We start from the raw sequence: 16855 nt of genomic DNA, 5'->3' as shown, positions 1-16855 counted from the left end.
CCAGAAAGAATTAGGCTTTTCTCCAATAACTCTGCTTTATTTTAATGGAGAATGGTATTAAGAAACCAAGTCTTAAGATCTAATTGGTATTAAAATCCAAGTGTTTTCTGTGCTCATTATTACCAAGGATATTTTTTTTTCTATCTTTCCATTGGACGCAGCTAAGAAGTGTTATGTATTTTTTTTAAATCATAATTTTATATAATGCCACAGAATTATTTATTGCCTCCTCACCTTATGTGTATTTTCCTCCTTTACACAGTGAAAATTCTAGTTGTTAAGAATCTCAGTAATGCGGCTGGGGTTTCTGGCTCCGTGGTAGAGCGCTTGCCTAGCAGGTGCAAGGACCTGGGTTTGATACTCAGCACCACATAAAAAATAAATAAAGATATTGTGTCCAATTACAACTAAAAAATAAATATTTTTAAAAAAAGAATCTCAGTATATTTTACTCATTTGGTCTATTAGAATTACCAATCCCAATTCTCTACTAACATTCTACTAAGTAGAGTTCAATACTACTTTTGCAGTTCTTTGTGTTCTTGGAACATACCCTATAAGGGAAATAACATCATATTTAAATGTTTCTTGAATTTTTCTTTTTTGGTACTTTTTTGGCAATTGAACCAGGGGCAGTTAATTAATTAACCACTCAGCCATATCCCAGCCCCTTTTTGTATTTTATTAGAGACAGTGTCTCACTGAGTTGCTTAGGGCCTCACTAAGTTGTTGAGGGTAGCTTTGAACTTGAGATCCCCCTGCCTCAGCTTCCTGAGCCACTGGGCTTACAGGCATGCACCACCGTACCTGGCTGTGTGTGGTTTCTTAAGAAATGTTTTTATTGGTCCATTGTAATTACATATCACAGTGAGATTCATTATGCCATGTTTCTACATGTACATAATTTGGTTGATCTCATTCTCCAGTACCTTTCCTTTCCCTCCCTCCCTCTCTCTGATCTATTTGCTGTACTCTGCTGATTTCCCTTCTATTACTAATATTATTTTAATTAGTATATTAGCATAATGTCTATAAGAATGGAACTCACTGTGATATTTGTACACGGACATAAGCATAATTTGGTATATTTCATTCCCTAGTACTTCCCCATACTTTCCTCTCCTCCCTCCCTCTCAATCCCTTTCCTCTATTCTAGTGGCTTCCTTCTATTTTCATGAAATCTCTTTTTTACTTTATTTTTTCTCTCTAGCTTCCACATATGACAGAAAATATTGACTCTTGACTTTCTGAGTCTGACTTTTTTCACCTAGCATAATGTTCTCCAGTTCCATCTATTTACCAGCAGAGGACAATTTTACTCTTTTGAGTAAAACTGCATTATGTGTATATACTACATTATCTTTATCCACTTTTCTACTGATGGACACTGAGGCTGGTTCCATAACTTGGGTGTTGTGAATTGTGCTGCTATAAACATTGGTATGCATGTTTCACTATAGTATGCTGATTTTTGTGCTTTTGGATAAATAAGGAGAGATATAGCTGGGTCTTTTGTGGTTTCATTCCTAGTCTTGAATTATCTCCATTCTGTTGTACTTACTTGGTGCCCCACCAACAATGTATAAATGTACCTTTTCCTTCCACATCCTTGCCAGCAGTTATTTTTATTTGTATTCTTGATAATGTGATTTTAATGGACAGTTATTAGTTTCTCTTTATATTAAGTTTTGTAGTTTCCTTTTTATTTATTTTTTAATAAATAAAATACATAATTAAAAAGTCAAAACCATATCCATTCAGAGAATTCTTACTCTCTTGCACTACATTCCCACTCACACAATAGTTAACTGTTGTCATTATTTTCTGGCTTACATATTTCCCGTGTTTCTTTTTTAAAAAATAGAACTGTTGTTTACATGTGTAAACTTTAATTTCTTCTATATTATGCAAATAGTAGCAGTATATATCTATGGAATTATATATAAAATTATTTTATACCTTGCTTTCCTAACTTAACAAGAGAGCCTGGATATTTTTCCATTTTGGCTCATAGAGATCTTTTTCTTTCTCTTCCTCCTTTCCTCTTCTCCCCATTCTTTCTGTCCTTTTTCTCACCACCACACCCCACCAATAATACTGTTGTAAAGGTGTACCATAGTATTTCAGCCATTCTCCTATGGATAGGCACTTAGGTTGTTTCAAAGTGTTTATAGTGAATAATCTTATGAATATGTGATTTCATATTAGGTGAATCTTTAGAGTAAATTTCTAGATGTGAGCTTGTAGGTCCAGAGGTAAATATATGGGAGGTTTTGTTAGCAGACACCTGGGCAACAGCATTTTAGGCAGACGCAAGACAAGCACAGAACTCTGAGGAAGGGGCATGTATCCAGTATTGCCAAGGAAGTAGCAAGCAGGGCCCATGATAAAAGATCTGGAGATGAAAGAGACTTGTTCAAGAGGCTACATACTGGTATTAGAGTTGAATGAGAACACTCTTCCATATTTCCACTTCACTACAGCACACTTATTAGATAGTCGAAGAATTCATGAATGGGAAACAGTATTTAAACAAGACCAGTATTGTCAGGTCAGAGATGGGAGAAGTTTATATGGATCACAGTCAAAAAAGAAAATAGAGGAGGTGAGATGTGGAGGATGATTTGGATTGGAATAGCAGGAGAAGAGGACTATATTCCTAATTTTTGGAACTTGTAATAGCTATGGGCTTGGAGGAGAAAACAAATGAATAGCTCATTTGAGAGATGAAGCCAGGAGTGAAATGTTTATCTGGGAAGGAATGAGGAAAAATTTGAAACAGGTAAGTAAACTGGGTTTTATCATAAAGAATCTTGGATCTCTAGGTGAAATTGGATGTTTGACTCAATTTCTGTGGAGAGTCACTATAAATTTTTGAAGCAGGAGAGATTGCTGTGTTTTTTTAGTCTTCTGTAGCCTGCAGTAGTTGTGCCCATATATTTTTTTTTCTTGAAAACTTTATTCAATACTTTATTAGAAGCCTATTTGCCTGTCTTTAGTTGACATTCAGCTGTTATTTTGTTAAAATTGTTTTTCTTCTGAATATCTTTAGAAATAGCTTCACTTCTGTATTAGAAAATACTTGACCCCCCAATTTTTTAAAATATATTTTTTAGTTGTAGATGGACACAATATCTTTTATTTATTTATTTTTATGTGGTGCTGAGGATTGAATCCAGTGCCTCACTGTTATGAGGCAAGTGCTCTACAACTGAGCCCCAGCCCCAGCCCCTTGACCCCCAAATTTACAGCACCAATTAAGTTTCTTAATTGCTTACTGCTATACATAGAGCTTAGTTGGTTTTAAGGTGAAAAAACAGTACAAAAACCAGGGTAGGATGTGGCCCTTGCTCCTAAGAGACCTGAAAAATGTGACAAAGGAATTCTTAATGCATTTTCACTTTGGAAGAATAGATGGTAATTTATCCCTCTCTTGTGTTTCTCATATTGGAGGGTAAGTTCAGAGCTGTGGGGTTCAGTGCTTTAGCCACTAGCAACTTTTAAATGTGGCTAGTCCAAATTGAGATGTACTATAAGTGTAGACTGTACTCCTAAGACAGTATACAAAAGAATGTAAAATATCTCAATAATTTCAAAATATTGACTATATACTGAAATTGTTTTGAATATATATTGGGTTAAATAAATATAATATTAAAATTAACTTCACCTGTTTCTTTTTACTTTACCTTTATTAATAGAAAATTTAAAATTACATATGTGGCTCAAATTATATTTCTATTGGACAATGTGGTCGAGAAAGTTGTTGAAATTTGGGTTAAACATTATTTCTGTTGTAACTGTTATCAAGAACTTTACAGTGTCAGATATTCCACTGTTAGTGATCTAAATTGGATAAACTCCAGAATTTCCATATTAGAAGTATATTTTGATCACTTCCAGGATGCTATATTGTAAAGATATCATTGTTAAAAGCCACTTCCAGGGCTTTTATTGCAGTTAAATCTTTCAAAAAGCACTTTCAAAATTTTACATCATGAAGATAACATTTTGAGTACTTTTGTATCTCTCCAGACTTAAAATACTTTTTAAAATTTTGCAATTAGAAATGTGTGGAGTGATACTCTGGTATCTAGGGAATGTTCTGTTCCTAATCTTTTTTTTTTTTTTTTAAAGACTGCTTTTTCTTTCAAAAAATTTTTTTAGTTGTGGATAAACACAATATTTTTATTCATTTTTATGTGGTGCTGAGGATTGAATCCAGTGCCTCACACATATTAGGCAAGTGATCTACTACTGAGCCACAATCCCAGCCCATCCTAATCTTTTTTACCTGATGGTTTTAGTACCCTTTGAAGATCCTTTCCGGATAAGTGACTATGTTGGGAACTGTGCAAAATGGCAACTTTCCAATGCTATCATTTTTTAAAATAAATAGTTCAGAACATTTCATTCTTTTTTCACTTTTTTAAAAATATATTTTTAGTTGTTGATGGACCTTTATTTTATTCACTTATTTATATGTGGTGCTGAGAATTGAACCCCAGTGCCCCATACATGCCAGGCAAGGGCTTTTACCACTGAGCCACAACCTCAGCCCTTTTTTCACTTATTTTTAAGTGAACAAATTAACTGTGTGGCATGTGGACTAATCATTTCATACAATAGATATTTAATTAGGAAAGCAGGGTACAAATGGAAATTTAAAATATGGAATCAGAGCTTACTTGTACAATGGTTGTTCACTCTTAAAAGGAAGCACACTGTAAATCTTTTTGTAAAGCTAGTAATCACTCTTAATTTGTATTATTATAACCTGAATTTTCATGTATTTCACATTTATTTAACAAATTCTGAGTGCTATTATGTGTCAGACACTGTGGTAAGCACTTGGAATAGAGTGGTAAACAGCAAAAACATAGCTGTTCTGAATATCAGATGCATTTTAGAGTTCTCTGAGTCTGTTGTCCAGAAGCCTGCAGGTGAAGGCAATTATGAAACTGTGTCTAAAAACTCTTAATTTGAAAGGTAATTCAGGCTTTTGGTAATAACCCGGGTGACGTAAATACTTAGGAGTTCAGAAACACAATTATTCTTTATGGGTCTGATGAAAAGAATATATACCATGGTGGCAATTTCTTCCTATTGTTTTTTTAATGAATCATTAATTATGATTTGAATTCTGCCCCTTCTTGTGCAATTTTGCCTTTTTTTTTTTTTTTTGTCCTCCAAGGACATTTCTTAGTGTTACTGAAGTCCATCCCTCCTGAAGCCTGTCCTAAATGTTTGCTTTGGTGGTTCCTATGATCCTGAAGATACAAAGCAGTTGGGAAACTATTACCACCCAGCCCTGCTTTCTTCTCTAGATTCCATCTGGGCTAAGTAGGAAAGAAGCATTATTTCCCTAGCATTATCAATGAAGTCCATGGAAGTTCTGAATAGCCTTATGGACTTGGGGCAACCTAGCATGTCTCAAATGTGAGGCAACCACTTTCAAAAAATGGATTCAAGTATGATACCTGGGCTAAAAGACCTTTCTGTCCATGATTTTAGCTAAGTTACAGGACTCGTCTCAATGAATTGGACAATAATCTTGGAAATGAAGAGAGGCCCCTGATGCTTCTCAGTCATATAGTATGAAAGAAATCTGTGGCTTCTGGGTCTTCCAAGGAAGGGTCAAGAGATACTTAGTGACATAGAGCTAGATAAATGTTTGATAGAAGTTATCAAAACTAAGGAATTTTTCCATCAGAGATAAGTTATCTGATTTTTTTTAAACTTAAACTATATGTCCAGCAGTATCTCACTTCAGATTAGTCAAATAGACACACCTTCAGTTAGTTGTGTACCTGTCTTTCAGGAGATTTGATGTGTCAGTCATACTGCTATGACCTCAGGTTCCAGAATATCAATACAACATTCTTTCAAAGAAATATGTCACTTTGTATTGAATCTAAATTTAGAATCAGTAATTTTATTGCCAAAAGAAAAAGGATAGCCCAAATGACAAGAAGCCACTTCTTACTATGAATTGGTTTGGACATTACTTTTCTAAGTGTCCCAAGGATGTTTCCTTACTGAATGTACCCTCACCTCTGCTGTTTTCACTCATATCGTCTGAAGATGAACATTTTATTTCCAACTTGAGGTAGGAAGTAGAATGAATTTTTCCCCCCAGCCTTGGCTCTTTAGATGGATTACCAAGACACGTCCTTCTTAAAAGGAACTAGGGAAAGGAAAACTGGGCTTGTGAAGAAAGTGGTTTCTGTCTTGCCCCTTGTGTACTTGAAAAGGGGCAACTCATTAGTTTCTTCTGGCCTTGCTTGGCTATTGAAAAGAGGAGGATTGGCTTAGGTGAAAGGATGTCTCTTCATTCTTTACTTAAAATGTTGAACCTTGACTAAGTGAAACTTTATTTCTGGCGATTGCCAGTAACTGCCACTCCTTTGAAATAATAATTCAAGGGTTTTGGCTTTAGTTAAGAATGTGAAAGAATTTAGATGCCTGAGTGAAAGGCAAAACAAATTCTTAGTACTGTAAGTTTGATTAAGGAAGAGAGTGACACAAACCCTGCTAGGCTGAAGTATTAGGCATTTGGGGACATACAGTGTGGAATGTGCTTAGCTGCTGTAAGGACTGACTAGAGTGAGGTCACTGCAGGGAAGGGTGTGTATCTCATCCATTTCCTGACACTAAATAGGAACAGATCACACTTTGGCTGGAGTCAGCCTCCTGCCTTTCATGAGTTAAAACTTCCTTTGACTTCTGATTATTAAGGTTACTGTTTCTTGGTTTGTCAGGGAATATCCTGGTTTTAGCACTGAAAGTTTCCCACCCAGGTAAGACCATTGATCCTAGAAGAGCTGGGATATTTGGTTTTCCTGAATAAAATTTAAGGCATTTGGATAGCAATATGATAACTGAAAAACTGGCCCAGATCTCTTCTCTCTCTTTGTTTCTCATAGGGTATGTAGTGGATCCTGAAGTGACAATAATAACAATAGCTGCCGTTGATTATAGGCCTGCTATGTGCCAAGTACATGATCTTCCTTAGTAGTCATGCCAATTGTGATCTAAGGTATTTTAAGGAGAAGGATGCAAGAGTTGAAGGCTGTGACAAGTTGTTTCTCAGAGTCAAACAACTAGAATGTAGCTGAACCACATTTGAATTTTTAGTGTGCTTTAATCTGAAGTCTGCTCTTTCAACTAAGGGAAGAAATTGTTGACTTTGATGGTTAAGTGAATGGGTTCTCTGAGTTAGCATAGTTCTGGGGTCATCATTTTCACCCACTGTTCCCAAATTTGTTCTGATTTTTCATGGTGACATAAGATTCTCTAGGGTAATACATAAAAGCAGTCTGGGAATCTACAATAGCTACTTTATTCTAACACCTATAGCAGCCTCGAATAATTTTTTGGCTTTTAATGGGACTACTCAGTGCCAGGACATAAAAAGTTCTCAGGGAAGGGTAGAGTTATTTAAATTATAACACATGAGCAATAATCTTGAACTGAAATGTCTTAGCTAATGTATGCAAATTAAGACATTTTAATATAAAAATCACCAAAGATTTAAAGTATTAAGGAAAGAAAATCAGGAAAACACACACACACACTTTTTTCCCACCAAGGAAAATCTGTCCTCTTCATTGTTTGATTTGGAGTAGATAAAGGACAGGCATTCTTGCTGTGATAAAAGGTGTTATGCACATAATTCTATGATAGAAGCAAAAAATTGTATTCTAGGTTGCAAGCAGTAAGTGATTCATTTCAGAGGAGAATCTAATCCAGCCATTCAGCATAAGAAATCTCTCTACTAAAATCAGGGATGATTGAAACTCTTAGCATAATGATGGAAGCCCTTGCTGGTGGGCATGATGTAGAGAGGGAAATGTTTTGGATTGTGTAGGGTGATGCAGGAAGCTTTTAGGTTACTTGCAGCTTTTATTTTATCAATTCACACCTGAGAGTTGCACTTTTACTAGAGAATGAAACACAGTAATAGTCATATAATTTAGATTAGAGGAGCTAGATTGAGGAGGACTCATGTACAGAAAAGACTTAGGAATCCATTTGATCCAATTTGACAAATACTTATTGTGGTAAATATCAGGGTAGTGTGCTGGATACCAGGAGGAGCAGCAGGTGCCCCCTGGCCTCAAGGAGCTCAGGTGGAGGCTGAGGAAATAACAGTTTCTTCATGGCCATTTAGTGTCTTAATCTGCTTGGATTGCCATAGACTGAGGGAATAAATGAGAAATTTATTTTTGCATAGTTCTAGAGCCTGGAAGGGTGCCAGTGTAGCTAAGTTCTGGAGAGGGCTCTTCCTGGACTGTGGTGTGCTTACACGGTCTTTCCTCTGCACATGCATATTGGCAAAGAAATCTCTTTCTTCCTCTTAAAAGGCTACCTGTGCTTGGTGTGGTGGCATGTTGTAATCCCAGCAGCTTGGGGACCTGAGGCAGGAGAATCACAAGTTAAAAGCTAGCCTCAGCAATTTAGTGAGCCATGAGCAACTTAGTAAGACCCTGTCTAAAAATAATAAATAAAAAAGGCTAGGGTTGTAGTTCAGTAGTTAAGCACCCCTGGGTTCAATCCCTGGTACAAAAAAAAAATGTTTTTGTGTCTGTATTATTGAGCCAGAATCCCACTCCTCTGACTGTATTTACTTCCTAAGAGCCCTATCTCCATGTACATTTACATAATAAGCTAGGGCTTCAGTGTGAGAATTTTGGAGAACACAAGTCAATCCATAGAAATAGACCCTAACTCACACCATAACAACACACCTACATGATAACTCTTCCTCTTTCCCTCTCTTTCTCTCTGAATAATAAATTAAAGAAATTTTATAATTTTGCTTGAATAATTTTCTTTTGATGGTATTGGGGATTGAATGAAGAGACATTTTACCACTAAGCCTCATCCTGGCACTCCCCCGCCCCTTTTTTTTAAAAATATTTTTTTAGTTGTAGATGGACATAATATCTTTATTTATTTATTTTTATGTGGTGCTGTGTATCAAACTCAGTGCCTCACACATGTGAGGCAAGTACTTTACCACTGAGCTATGGTCCCAGCCCATTCCTGGCCTTTTTGATTTTATTTTTTATTTTGAGATAGGGTCTTGCTAATTTATTGAGGCTGGCTTTCAACTTGTGATCCTCTTGCCTGAACTTCCTGAGTCATTGGAATCACAGGCATGTGTCATCACACTGCACACAAGTAATTCATTTACTTAACCAATGGCTGCTGCTTCTCAGCAGTCATGCACACTAGGGAATTTTTTTTTTTTTTTTTTGGTACCAGGGATTAAGCCCAAGGCCCGTTAACTGCTCAGCTACCTTCCTAGCCCCTTTTTAAATATTTTATTTAGAGATAGAGACTCACTGAGTTGCTTTGCTAAATTGCTGAGGCGGGCTTTGAACTTGTGATCCTCCCACCTCAGCCTTCCAAGCATCTGGATTACAGGAATGCGCCACCATGCCCAACCCATACTAGGGAATTTTTGTAAAACAAGAGAACTTGTAAATTGTTTTTCAACATAGTAAAATATCAGTGGACTCTAAATTTGACAATGCTAAATTTTTATGTTTAACAGCATTAATTAATATTTTGCCCTTTTTATATTCAAGAGCTAGTACTTTTTTCCAAGCACCAAACTCTTGAAAATCTAGTTGGATGCTAGGCATTGTCTGTAATGCCCAATAGATGAAAGAGATGGAGATGTTTCATAGATTCATTACAGATTTCTAGACAGGCACTCCCAACCCCAGCCTTTCTTCCAAGTTCTGGTGCAGCACTTCCAGCTCTGTTGGGCATCCTCTTGATGTCCCACTGGCACTTTATACTGGGTGTGTTACAAGCATATTTCCTTCCAACTTACCTCCCACTTATCCGATTTTCTTGTCAATGGTTACATTGACACCACTACTAGGAGAATACTTAGAAATTATTGTAGTTACCATTAATGGTATTCAAATCTACTGGTACCAGGTTTCAAGAGTGGTAGGGTAACTGCTTAAGTATTACCTGGAAACCTTTCTATGATACTGATTTCTTCTTCCTTGGAGGGTGACACTGGTCAGAGGTAAGGCTAGGAAGCATGACAATTAATGTGCTGTCAAGTTTGAGAAGTTATGTACTTGTGCAGTATTGGTGGAAAGGCGAAGAGATTTGGGTCTTAAGAACAGGGCAACCTATATTAAGAGATCATAATATTCCACTGGCCTTATTGCCCAAATTTAGAGGTTCTCAAAGGGCTCCTCAACTTTCCATGATGCCCCCAGGTTGCTACCTTAAGAGTGATCAAAAATGTTTTCCTCTGACCTCCAGGCTCTCTGTCCTAAGTTCTGAGTTTTGGTGACTTATAGCAACAACTATTAGAAGAAGAAATGCTGCTTTCTCTTGTTTATTTAATTTAATTAATTAATTAATTTATTTATTTTGTGGTGCTGGGGATTGAAGGATTGAACCCAGGGCCTTGTGCATGCGAGGCATTTACTCTGTCAACTGAGCTATATCCCTAGCCCTTCTCTTGTTTATTTTTAATCAAGTATGAGGCAGGTGCTTTCTTTAATTCTTCATAGAACACCAGAGATCGAACTCTTTCTGAGGCTTGCCAAAACAAAAGCACAAAACAGGAAAATGACCCCACCATATAGGCTCAGATTCACCCTAGGGCCCCTCCACCCAACTCTTGACCACTCCTTCCATGGGGCCAGGTGCAGCTTACCCTTCACTATGGGAATATCTCCAGCATCCCTATGGTTTAAATTTAGTCAAGATACTTTAAGCCTCAGAGAAGGAAGTTTTTCTTACCTCACTTTCAAAATTGAACTTCTAGGCCTTAATTTCCTAATTCAGAATGATGGACATAGGGAATATCTATTCCATTCAGGGAATTTAACCCAAAGTTATACTTCATAGTCCTACCAGGACAAATTATAAAGCAGTTTGCTATCAAGATGTATTCTAAATTGGGGGTTTTCACTTAAATGATACTACATGTTAACTTCAGTGACCTAGTCCAAGCTTCATTCTGCCTATTCAGTCCAATTCCTTTTCAGTCTCTTCATCAAAGGTTCAAAACCCTGGGGGTGGGCTGGGGTTGTGGCTCAATGATAGAAGCACTTGCCTATCTTGTGTAAGGCCCTGGATTCTGATCCCCAGCACTACAAAAGTGAAAATAGAAAGCAAAAAAAAAAGAAAGAAAGAAAATGCTTTGGGATGCAGCTTACTCTGGGTCACCTTGTTACACACCCTTTGGGCACAGTAATTATATGTCCTTCAGTTGACATAGTAACCCCATAGCAGTTTTTTTCATCTGAACTAATAGAAAGCAGAGGTGTTAAGCCACTAAATCAAGATCAAGTCCATCAGGAAGTGGCATGCTGGGAATATGAACCAAGGCCTCTTGGTTTCAAATTTGTGAATTTAACTATTATGAGACACTACAAAAGCATACTAGACATTGAATTTGACAGGATTTGGAATAATAATGCTATTTTATTTTATTTTTTAAGTTATAAAGAAGTTTATTTTGGCTCCTGGTTCTGTTCCAAGGATAATAATGCTATTAATAGAGAGAGGGAAAAAAGTCAGATAAGAAGGTGTAATGAAGGGAGGGAGATGGTGAACTTAGCCTGGGTTATGAATTATGAGTTCCTTTTGCACCACTGGGTTCCCATAGCCTCTTTATCATTTTGTCTGCTTAATGGTATTGTTCTGAAGAATCTTCACTCTCAAGTTCATCACCATCCTTGACTCTCCAGGAGCCATGTACCAGTCCACGCTGTGGTGAAGCAGCCCGTCCGCGGAGCCAGTGGCAGGACCACAATCACAGCAATTGCCCAGACTGGTGGGGACTGGAGCACCGGCCTCTTCAGTGTCTGCAGAGATAGGAGAATTTGTAGGTTTTTTCCTCTTAATTTTAAGTTCTTTTTCTTACTTTTTCTTACCCAAGATATCAGTGAATGAACCAACTGCATCAGGTACAAAGACCGAAATTAAATGGTTTCAGAATAACTGGACTAACCCAAGTGACTCAAATGTACTCCCTAGCTGGAAAATCTTGCTTCTCAGCACTGTGGATGCTTTTGTAGAATAAGAGGTGCCTTCAAAGATTTTTAAATGACAAAATCCACTGTTGGCAAAGACACTCAAAATGGGCTCCCTCATCCACTGTTGGTAGAAATGTAGATTTCCTCATAGATGGCCTAGAATTACATATGGAAAGAACCTCAAGTGTTACATAGCTTTGATCCAGTAAATACACTTTTTAATTTTAATTTTAATCCATTTTTCTTGGAGTATTGGAGATTGAACCCACGGTCTTTGCACATGCTGAACAAGTGCTCTACCACTGAGCCACACCCCCAACCCCAGTAATTACTTTTTTTAGGAGTTTAGTCTAAGGAAATAAATCATGTGCATAGACTCAGCAGGAACATTACATTTTGCACATTGGTTATGACAGCAAGAACATGAAATAACCTAAATGTTCACCAGGGGATACTCACAAATCAGTAATTACACAGCCAGATGAAAAGATCTTTTGGATACATGTTTAGGTTAAATAAATAGGTTGCAAAGTTATGCACATTAGACATCGTTTTTTTGGGGGTGAGTAAAAATTTAGAAAAAATTTGGAAAGATACATATATAAATGTTTACAGTAGATGTTTCCAGATGGCAAGCCAATGAATAAGTTTTATTTTTTTGATTGTCTCTTTTCAATATTCAGTATTTCTTTGAAGAATATCCAATACTCATAACAACAAGAATGTTCACAAAATGAAACTCCCTTCATGGATTGAAATCTTTTCAGATACTGGTTTAATTATAGAGTTACAAATACCACTGTCCTCTTGCTGCATGATTTTCTCTGGATTTGGAGTTAAAGCATATTGATTCCAATTTTTACCTTAGGACATTCTAATCCACTTCTGGTACCACAAATTAGGATCTCCCTCTTGTGCTTGATACTCTCGCCCTAGGGAACAACTGGGTCATGGAATCTCTCTTAAAGGAAGGTGGGTATGCTATTGTTTGATAGATGAAGGCCAGTCTCTTAAGTTCAAAATCCAAAGACCCTGGGTCTTACTGTTTTTGGAGAATATGACTCTCCCCATCTTGTGAAGCTTTCTGGGAACATCTGAACTTGCCTGACAGTAACACAATATGGATCACCTGGAAACGTCTGAGCAAGTCCTCATTCGGCTGAGTCTTGAGGCTCAGCTGTGCAGGTCTGTTCCTGCCACTGCTATCAATGTGGATTTCTGACCAGATGATTATTGTAGCCATTCTCTGGCTCTCTCAGGGCTTTTCCTGATTCTCTAGTTGTTACTTAGTACCAAGGTAAAGAGAAGGCAGAATAACTGTGCAGAGATGTTTGTCACATTTGATTAGGGGCTGGGTGACATGAGTGTACCCTACCTATGGCAAAGGCCTAACTATAATGTGGTTAAGAGAACAGGTTTTATTAGATATGGGCCTCACCTTGATTCCTCACTCTGTTGTTTTTAATGTTTTTTTTTTTTAAATTTGTTATTTTTTAGTAATATGTGACAGTAGAGTGTATTTTGACATATTATATATACATACATGGAATATAACTTCCCATTCTTTCAGTTGTACATGATATGGAGTTACACTGGTTTTGTGTTCATATATGTATATAGGAAAGTCATTTCTGATTCATTCTATTGTCTTTCCTATTCCCATCCCTCTTCCCTTCCTTTTATTCTCCTTTGTCTAATCCAAAAATACTTCTGTTCTCCACCCACTCCCCTTATTGTGTGTTAGCATCCACATATCAGAGAGAACATTTGGCCTTTGGTGTTTTGGGATTGGCTTATTTCATTTAGCGTAATAGTCTCTAGTTCCATCCATTTACCAGCAAATGCCATAATTTCATTCTTCTTTATGGCTGGATAATATTCCATTGTGTAGATATACCACATTTTCTTTATCCATTCATCTGTTGAAGGGCACTTAGGTTCATTCTGTAGCTTAGCTTTTGTGAATTGAGCTCCTATAAACATCGATGCCTTACTCTGTTCTTAAATGTCTTTTAACCTTGAGAAAATTCTCTAAATCTGCATTTCTCCCCTCTAAAATGAAGATAATAAAGATATTAACCTCAAGGGTTGTTGTTAAGATTAAAACATATAATGCATAGAACCCACTCTTAACACTAGTTTGGAGCATTACTGGATCAGTTGGGGATATTTGGTTGTAAGCCAAATTAGGTTGAATGGTGCTTCCTTAAAATTCATGTCCATTTGAAACCTCTGAATGTAACCTTGTATGGAAGTAAGGTTTTGCAAATGTAGTCAAATTAAAGTCTCACTGGATTAGTTAGGCTGGGCAGGGGGTTCTCCCTGGAATCGTCCAGAAGGATCTAACCCTGCCAACACCTTGATTTGACTTCTGCCTCCTATATTTTCCAGTGAGAGAATTTCTGTTATTTTAAGATGCTCAATTTGTGGTATTTTGTTATGGAAGCCCTAGAAAACTAATGTAGAAGCAAATGCTAGACTTTATTAGAAGATAATCTAGTTCATCGAGTCAGAAAGGACAACATGCGTTGTTACCAGGAGCTGACAATCTACATATCACCAAATGTTTTTACCCTTGTGTCATCCTATCTGGGAATTGAGGTTTTAGCAGACACAACTCAATTTGCCTGGTTTGGGTCACATGCCTACTGCTTGGCAAGGCCAGGGCGTTCTGAATGACAGTCCTACTAATATTGCTCATAAGAGTGAAGGGATAATTTCCCAAATTTACTATTAGGGTGCTGTTACAAGGAAAATCCCAACAAATATTACTACAATGTTAATTGTAGTGAATCTTAGCTATTAATATTGAATGCTATTGGATATTTTTTGTTTTCCTTCAGCACATTGAGAGCCAAGAGTAGAGACAAGAGGCTTAGATTGGATGCTGCAATGATTTCTACCTAATCCTAGGAGCCCCTAGAAAGATGGCCAAAGAAAGGCTCTCTCCTCATCTTATTTACCTTAAACATTGTTGTACTGCTCAGCTTTTCTCTAACTCCCATCAAAGTTCAGGATACCACCAGACTATTTTCCGGAGGATTCCATTTGAGAGCCAGTTCTAGTGACAAGGGGAGATGGAAGGAAAGTGACAAGGGGAGTACGAAGAAAGTGACAATCTGGAGAAATACAACGCTCTTTACAACTGGGCAGGAATCATGCAGGAAGATATCACAGATCTAGCATGCAAGGTGATTGAATGTCATGTTCTAACTGTTTCCTACGTGGGCCTTCATTGGTGACTGTTCATAGTGTCTCTAAGTTAATGGCCTCAGAAAAACTCTTTAAAGACAATATCACTTTGTGCACTCATTATCTACACCATATCTGTGAGGACACAGGTGGAGTATGAGTGCTATGAATCTCGGGCTTCTTCCCATTCTTGTGTAAAAGGACTTTTAATTGGGAATTATTTCATCCATAGAGGATCATTTTAAGTAAATCACTGTGCAAATAGTTGTGACAGGCTTGGGAACAAAAACAGAACTGCTTCCACGCCAGATTCCCATCCTGGGATATTTTTCCTTTAAATGCTGGGAATTATTGCTCCAATTTGTCATCCATTAAGCAAAGGGTACATTATGAACAGCAATGATTTCCACTTCTTTTTGACATTTTGCATCTTCATTTTATGGTAATTATATATTCTTAACTGCCTCCCTCTTCCCACTCCTGTACTTTTATCTGAATTTACTCTGCACTGGGACTTGCAAATGGGTGTCTTTGTGTCCTTCATAAATAGAGTACCCAAGAGCTCAAATGTGAAGATGAGGCCAAGGTGGAATAAGTAGCAGCTAAAGGCATAGTGAATAAAAAACGGTGTATTCTGGCTTTAGGAATATTTGTGATATTGTTCCAAAGAAGTTTATAAGAAGGTGTAATCAACGTTGGTTTGTAATTCAATCAATATTTTCTGAATTCCCACCTGTGTATACAGGCACATGATGTATGTTATAGACATAATAATGAATAAGACAGAAATAATTTTGTAAAAGAGACAATTAATAAATAAACAAAATAATTGCATTTGTAATAAGTGCCATAAAGGAAACAGGGTATTATTATACAAGGAAATGATAGAGGATATGGTAAAGGATTGTTTTTCAGAAGACTTGCTTAAACTCTATCTGACCAGTAAGAAGTATCCAGGCTCTCAGTGTAGGGACACTGAGAAGGCACTGTAAACAACAGGTAGTAAGACTGATACGTACTAGGAACCATAAGACACCCAAGATGGATGGAAGGAAGCAAACCAGGATTTTCTTTGAGGAAGGAGGAAGGAGGCATGAAAAGGCATCAGACTGCAATTGGTGTCCCCTCACTGTATCTCAGGTTAATAGTACACTCTCTGAAAGCAGGAGCCACAGTTGTATTGTTTACCACTCTGGTGTCCAGCCAAGCACCTGGCCCATAAGAGGCACTTAAAAATTTATTTCCTGAGCTGGGTGTGTTGGCACAGGCCTATAATCCCAGGAGCTCAGGAAGCTGAGGCAGGAGATCACAAGTTCAAAGCCAGCCTCAGCAACTTAGCAAGGTCCTAAGTAACCCAGTGAGAACCTGTCTCAAAATAAAAAATAAAAAGTGCTGGGGATGCAGCTCAGTGATTAAGCACCCCTGGGTTTAATCCCTGGTATCAAAAAAAACAAACAAACAAAACAAAACAAAAAAACCCCCAAAAAACCAAAATGAAACAAATTACAAAAAAAAAAAAACAAACAAAAAAACCCCCCAAATTCGCTGGACACAAATAAATGCATAAATTGTAATCTGTATTTTCTCCTCCTCTTCTCCTTCTCCTCCTCCTCCTCCTCCTCCTCCTCTTCTCCTTCTCT

General features: G+C 37.3%; 1 protein-coding gene across 1 annotated transcript in view; it reads left to right on the top strand.

Moving 5' to 3' along the window:
* The first annotated feature begins 5941 nt into the window (after positions 1 to 5941).
* Plac8l1 (PLAC8 like 1) overlaps positions 5942 to 16855 on the top strand; it is an 18304-nt gene continuing 7390 nt past the window's right edge. Inside the window, exons 1-2 of the mRNA XM_015485771.2 lie at positions 5942 to 6109; positions 11736 to 11872. Coding sequence (XP_015341257.1) covers positions 5988 to 6109; positions 11736 to 11872 — 259 coding nt within the window. The 5' untranslated portion in view covers positions 5942 to 5987. The remainder of the gene's footprint in view (positions 6110 to 11735; positions 11873 to 16855) is intronic.

Source organism: Marmota marmota, unplaced genomic scaffold (genome assembly GCF_001458135.2).
Source record: "Marmota marmota marmota unplaced genomic scaffold, marMar, whole genome shotgun sequence".
NCBI classification, from domain to species: domain Eukaryota; kingdom Metazoa; phylum Chordata; class Mammalia; order Rodentia; family Sciuridae; genus Marmota; species Marmota marmota.
This window is presented reverse-complemented; position numbering and strand designations above follow the sequence as displayed.